Source organism: Phalacrocorax aristotelis, chromosome 2 (assembly GCF_949628215.1).
Source record: "Phalacrocorax aristotelis chromosome 2, bGulAri2.1, whole genome shotgun sequence".
NCBI classification, from domain to species: Eukaryota; Metazoa; Chordata; class Aves; order Suliformes; family Phalacrocoracidae; genus Phalacrocorax; species Phalacrocorax aristotelis.
The window spans coordinates 129,184,339-129,191,223 of NC_134277.1; the positions used below are offsets into that span (position 1 = coordinate 129,184,339).

At 58.5% G+C, this 6,885-nt stretch overlaps 1 protein-coding gene across 1 annotated transcript; it reads left to right on the forward strand.

The window, feature by feature from the left end:
• Positions 1 to 5,540: 5,540 nt before the first annotated feature.
• BHLHE22 (basic helix-loop-helix family member e22) lies at positions 5,541 to 6,493 on the forward strand (the record flags this gene model as incomplete). Its single annotated transcript, XM_075085804.1, is given in 5 exon segments — positions 5,541 to 5,676; positions 5,679 to 5,737; positions 5,739 to 6,176; positions 6,178 to 6,417; positions 6,419 to 6,493. Coding segments are annotated over 5 exon segments (948 nt in total), but the record flags the coding sequence as incomplete, so codon positions are not given.
• Between the last annotated feature and the right edge of the window lie 392 nt (positions 6,494 to 6,885).

Here is a 6,885-nt window from a genome sequence, read left to right on the forward strand (position 1 = left end):
GAAAGAAAAGGAAAGAAAAGGAAAGAAAAGAAAAGGAAAGAAAAGAAAAGAAAAGAAAAGAAAAGAAAAGAAAGAAAAGAAAAGAAAAGAAAAGAAAAGAAAAGAAAAGAAAAGAAAAGAAAAGAAAAGAAAAGAAAAGAAAAGAAAAGAAAAGAAAAGAAAAGAAAAGAAAAGAAAAGAAAAGAAAAGAAAAGAAAAGAAAAGAAAAGAAAAGAAAAGAAAAGAAAAGAAAAGAAAAGAAAAAGAAAAGAAAAAGAAAAGAAAAGAAAAAGTTCCTGAAACCAAAACAGAGCACAGTGAAATGTGGTAAGATCTTCCAGACTTTCTCTACAAACCTGAGTGTAACACCTCAGTGGGTTTGTCACTGCATATACACCCAGTGTTGTCCCTGAACTGGCATACCCTCAAGCTCTTCCAGACATAATCTGTTTCAAGTATATATATTTTCTGTTGTGTGTATCTATGTAAATGAATACATAATTCTTCCTGAGAGCCTCTTCCCTCCTGTCCAAGCACAGCCCCCAACCCATAGGCTTCAGCTTCAAAAGGAAGACCAGAGGAACAATTATTGCGTTCCCCAAGCCAAACACGCTACAGAGTTATTTTACCTTTCCATTTAATTTTTTTTTCCATTTCCATAAAATTTTCTCTGTCTCCAGCCCCCACATCGGGTCCCTTCCGCCGACTTCAACCCCGCAGCCTCCGAGGCGGACCATGAATTTTATGCATTTCTCCCGCTGCCCAGGAGATGGTGCTGTGGATTTTGGATCGGGAGCGCAGCAACTGGGGCCGGGTGGCCGGTGGGTCCCCTCCGGGCAGGGCGAGCAGAGCCCGGAGGGGACCCACCGACCACCCGGTGGCCCTCACAGGGGACACTGAGGTGCCTCTGATCTTTCTGCAGCCCTCCAGACTTTCCTTTCTGTCTTCAGCGGTCCCCTTCCGAGGTGCAGGGCCGCCTGTGGCATCCCTCACCCCAAGATGCCTCGTCTCTGCTGCGCTGTCGGGTCAAGTCCATCAATGCAGGTTTTTCCTCCTGTAAAGCACAGGGGGTGGGGTGGGGGGGGTAATGCTTTCCTCCGTTTTGGAGCCCCTCGCCACGCAAGTTTTCTCCAAGCCCGGCTGCACAAAGGCACCCGCCACCTCCCACCACCCCTGCTGCTCCCCGGCCCCCCGGTCCCAGGACGCAGGATGCCGCGCCGGGGGCTGAGAGCATCGCTCCCTTCTCCTCCCCTACCCGCGGCTGCCGGGCCCCTGTCTTCTGCTGGAAACTCTTCCCAAGCTGGGAATTCACTGGCATCCCGGGGCTGCCTCTGGACAGACACCTCTGAGGAGGTTTGCACTAAGAGGGAATGCAAAGCGGGGGGGGGTGGGTGGGTGTCATTTTCTTTCCTTTTTATTGTCTTTTCGTCCCCCTGAACTTAAATAAAGTTTGCCTAAGAGTGAAAACAACACACAAGCAGCTGCGGAGAACGAAAGCGCCCTCCAACACCTGACTTAGCATTGGAAAAGCAGGGCTCGCCGTGCCGGAGGCAGGAGGGACTCGGGGCTGAGCCGCTGGAAGAAAGACCGGGAACTTGCGGATGATCCCAAGCCCTGAGCGGGCACGCCGTGCCTCTGCCCAGAGCAGGCAGAGAGAGGCTGCCTTCAGTTGTCTAAAACTCTGTCTCGTCAGCATTCAGCTCCTGGGCGCCTTTAGGGAGACTTTGGAAAGCGTCCTTCCTCCCTGGAGGCTTTTCAGCAAACGGAAGCCCAGCCCTGGGGAGAGGGAAGGGGTTTCTAACTTCTCGCCACGTGGGGAGCGGGACAAAATGACTCTCGAGTAGATCTTGCAAAAGACGCCGTGGCAAATGAACAGCGGCTGTGCTGTCCGCTCCCACCTGCACTCTGGGACACCCCACCCCCCCCAGCCCCCTTGCACCCCCTGCCCCTGCCTCCCGCCCCGCCCGGCACGGCCCCTCCTGCAGCTCGGCTCCGGGCTCCTCGTTCCCCGAAATAATGACCCAAGCGGCGTGGAGCCGGTGGCAGAGGGCTGCGGTGCAATTAAACCAGGTAACGAGACGCTGGCAGATGTGTTTTCATTGCGCTGTAAGATAAACGCAGTGTTACATGCCTGACAACTTCCCAGAAGCAATCAGCAAAAGTTTACGAGTGCATAAACCTCAAAGACCATTCCTCGGTATTTTTATAAGCCCCGCATTTAAAGCTTCTATAAATTCTTCTGCCTGCTTCCAAACTAAAGTTCCCAGAGACTGTTAAACAGCCACTTCTTCGGGAGGGAGGGAAAGACAGACCACAACAGTGAGGTCCGGAGGAGGCGAGAGGGGCTCTCTTCTTGTCTCCTCCGCTTCTCTCTCCCAACCCTCCCCAAACTAAAGTTTGGTAGGAAGTTGGCGTCGTTAAAGCACGGCAAATCCCAGATGGACGCATCGGCAAGATGACTGGGATACATCAGTGTTTCAAGAACAGGGGCCAGACCCAGAAAGAGAGGGGAAAGAAAGGATGAAGAGAAAGAAAAGAAAAAGCAAGGCGGCTGAATGGACGGGCAGGAGCAGGGAGAGGCACACGGAGGGATCGCCAGACCGATCGGCAGCCGGCAGGCGGGCGGGTGGACAGGGATGAGCTGAAAGCTTAGACGAAGAGGGGGAAAATTCAGAGGCAGAGCGCAAATCTGAGCGAAGGCAGCCGAGGACAAGAGGAGGCGGCCGGGACCTCCTGGAGGTCGCCGCTTTGCCCCCGGCTCCCCCGCTCCGACGGCGCGGACCGGCAGCGCCCGCAGCCCCCCCCCCCGGCGACGAGCGCAGCCCCGGGGCAACCGGCCCCGTCGCCGGCGGAGCGGCAGCGTACGCCCGTCCCCAAAGTTGCAGGCAAAAAGTGTGTGTGTGGGTGTAGCACCAGTGAACCCCCGAATCAGCTGGACAGATCGAGCCGAGGATCATCGTCTTCGAAGAAATAAGCTGCGGGTGACGAAATGTTCCCCTAAGCATCAAATCATAATAACAGTATCCGCCGTCCTTAAGTGACCACATGAGTTTTACAAGTTGGATGTTAAACAGATTAAATAGTAACAATAACAACAACCACAATAATGATAATAAACACGAAACCCCGATTGCCATTATGAAGCCCTTTGTTATGATCCCAAGGAAGATGAAGTTGCTAATTGGAAAAGAATAAACCTAAAATGCCTTCGGATTAATAATGATAGAGGTTAACGGTGGCATCCTTCGGAAAGGGGGAGGGGAGCGAGGCGCTCGGTGACTGTGCGCTTGGACGGCGACCAGGGACAAGCGCATCAGCCAAACGGGGCTGGGGGGTGGGTGTGTGGGTGTGTGGGTGTGTGTGTGAGACTCCCCCCCTCTCTTCGAGGGCTCGGCTTATATGTTCGCCTCTGATCCGGAGACACGAGGTGAGGAAGGTCTGTATTGTAGTCATGTCCTCGCTAGATGAAATCTCAGTCAATTACTTTGAAATTTGCAGCTTGGCTTCTTTTCATTCTTTCCAGGTGAAAATTCAAACGTTTTCTGTTGTCGCCTGGTCCTTTCTTTCCTGAAACAAGGCACCCAACTGTTTCCGATATTACCATTCAAAAACAGGTTCTGTGGCAAACCTCATTTGTGAATCTATTACAGAGATTAATAGATTATTTCTCCTTTTTCAACTAAATCTCAGTGGGGAAATTTAACCATATGGTAAGGAGAGAATTAGAATTTCATCACATTAGAGCAAAATGTAATGAAAAGAGTCCAACACCTGGGGCCAACTCTGAAAGACACAATTAAAAGGTTTTAATGAAACCAGAGAAACCAAAAAATTTCATAGCCTTCAGTAATTCTGCCACATAAGAATGATTTACTGGAAGCAGTGGGAAATATTGTTTTTACTGATGTCATAAGAATGAAAACCTGCTACTAAATACTCCGAGCGCTAAGAGTGAAGCCAGAGCGAGCTCCTCGCCTCGAGCACTGGAGGAGCAGTGGGGCAAAAATTCAGACCAGCCCTCGGGGTTGCCACTTCAGCTTCTGGGAGAGCGCAGAAGAGCCTGTGCCCGGCTCCGAGGAGAAGCCCCGGGAGGGGAGCGGGGGGGCCCGGGGTAACCGGGGCGCCGGGGCCGCCCTCGCCCTGACACCGGCGGCGGCACCCCGGCGTATGGGAGCGGAGCGGGGTGCTGCCGCAGGGAGGAGGGGGGGGCGGGAGGGAGGGGGGGCGGGAGGGAGGGTGGGAGCTGTAAAGAGTTGGTCAGTCACAATAATTAAAAAAAAAAAGTTTGGTGGGTTTTGCCCTTTCTCCCCCCGCCCTCCCTTCTCCCCAGAACCGTTCATTTGCAAGGTAACGGATGGGGCTTTATATTTTTTATAGGGACACGGGGGATAATCACTCGAAAGCGGCAATCTGCTACTTGAAAATGGCTAGGGGGAGGAGGAGGGGAACTCCCCCTGTAGTTTGGTCTCCTTTTGCTGGAGGAGGGGGAGAGGGGGCTGGGGACCGTCCGCCTCCCAAGGAAGCAAGGTGGTCTGTGGCGGTGGGCAGGAGTGGGCACGGCGGCTCGGGTTGGTCCGGGGTTCTTAATTTTTTATTCCCCACCCCACCCTCCCCAGGCGATGCTTTTCGGGAAGAGGGGTGGGGGTGGGAGGGGGCTATAAGTTAATGTAACTGCAGGGGGTGGGTGGGCTGGGGTGGGGGGAGAGGGTGTCACTCCTGACTCCACGGCTAAGTTAGCAGAAGCCTGCTGGCAGCGCTCGGAAGGGGAAGGTGTTGAAGCGGGCTTTTCTGCAGTGCAGGGCTGTAATTTGCTGAAGGAGGCAAAGAACATCCTTCGATCTAAGTAGAGCTTTTAGTGTGCTCATTGATGAGTGAAAGTCGCCACACATGTCAAGCTAAAGGCAGTTGTTGGGTTACTAACAGGACACAACGTCTTGCAAACATATGCGTTAAGCTGTGTATACAGATGGCAGGGAGAATAATGGAGCAGGCGCCTCTTATAAAGCTCTAGCTGCTGCCTGTCTTCAGACCTGGGAAATGAAACTATTCAGACTCAGGGCCAGATAGCGCCTGGGATTGTTTGGTTACCGTTTTAATCCTATTAATTAAAACGTTAACCTGATTGGGTAGAAAGCTCTGTCCCAACAGGCGAGTCTTCTTCATAATAACCTACTCTCAGAGATAATGATGTAAAAGACTCCCCGTCTGCGGCGGCTGCTGGTTGATGGGTCGGAAATCTCTTGAAGGTGAATCCAAGCAAGATAAACGGTGGAAGCGGCTCCGCTGGCAGCGCACAATGCCCCAGCGCGGCGCCTGCTGAGGGCGAGCCGGAGCCGCAGCCGGAGCCGGAGGAACCGCAGCCCGAGCCGGAGCCGGAACCGCAGCCCCAGCCCGAGCCCGAGCCGGAGCCGCCGCCGGAGCCGCCGCCGGAGCAGGGGCAGCCGCGGCGCCGGGCACGGCGCAGCCCCGGCGGGAGCCGGGAGGCGATTTCAGCCAGCGGGACGCCGCGGAGCCGCCCGCCGCGGCGCGGAGCCTTGGAGGAGCGGGCCGGGAGCTGAGGGGGGCGGAGGAGGCGGAGGCGGAGGCGAGCGGGGCGCCGATGGAGCGGCGCTGGGGCTGCCGCAGAAGAGGACCTCTTCCACAAGAGCCTCGCCGCCTCGGCCAAGCGCATGGAGTCCGCCTTCCGCTCGCCCCCGGGCTCGACCTCTCCCACCCCCGCGACCGCCAGCCCTCGCCGCTCGCCTGCTACGAGGCGGCGGGAGCCCGAGGCGCTGCTGCAGCCCGGCGTCGGCGGCGACCCGCTGGCGCTGCCGCCGGCTCCGTCTGCGTCAAGTACGGCGGAGAGCGCCAGCCGCAGCTCGGTGGCCGAGAGCAGCGGCGGCGAGCAGAGCCCCGACGACGACAGCGACGGCCGCTGCGAGCTGGTGCTGCGCGGCGCCGGGGGGGACCCGCGCGTCGCCTCACCGGCGGCGGCGGCGGCGGCGGCGGCGGCGGCGGCGGGGGGGGGCGGGGGGCTGAAGGCGGCCGAGGGCGGCTGCTCCAACAGCCACGGGCACGGCGGCAGCAAGAAGTCCAAGGAGCAGAAGGCGCTGCGCCTCAACATCAACGCGCGGGAGCGGCGGCGGATGCACGTCCTGAACGACGCGCTGGACGAGCTGCGGGCGGTCATCCCCTACGCGCACAGCCCCTCCGTGCGGGAAGCTCTCCAAGATCGCCACGCTCCTCCTGGCCAAGAACTACATCTGATGCAGGCGCAGGCTCTTGGAGGAGATGCGGCGCCTGGTGGCTTATCTCAACCAGGGCCAGGCCATCTCGGCCGCCTCCCTGCCCAGCTCCGCCGCGGCGGCGGCGGCGGCGGCGGCGGCGCTGCACCCCGCCCTCGGCGCCTACGAGCAGGCGGCCGGCTACCCCTTCAGCGCCGGGCTGCCGCCCGCCACCCTCCTGCCCGGAGAAATGTGCCATTTTCAACAGCGTCTCCTCCAGCCTCTGCAAACAGTGCACGGAGAAGCCTTAAGCGCCGCCGCCCGCGCCGCTCCCCCCGCGCCGCCGCCGCCGCGGCCCCGGGGAGCGACCACAGCCGGCGGCCCCCCGGGCCGGGGGGAGCGGGGGCGGCGGAGGGGACTGACCGCTGCCCGGCCCCCGCCTCCCTCCGCCCGGCCTCGGCCTCGCCTCCCTCTTCTCCTCGGCTTTGCCCGGACGGGACCGCGACGGGAGCCGGCGTGCGTGGGGCGCCGGGGAGGGGGCGCGGGGCCGGGGGTGCCGCGGGGAGGAAGTCCTTGACCGGGGGGTGCTGGTGGGGGACGGACGGGACACGGGGGTCGCCCTCGCCGGGCGCGTCCGGACAAAGGACAGGCCGAGAAATAGCAGGCCGGGCTGGGAGCCGGGGCTAGCGCCGGGGGGAGGGAC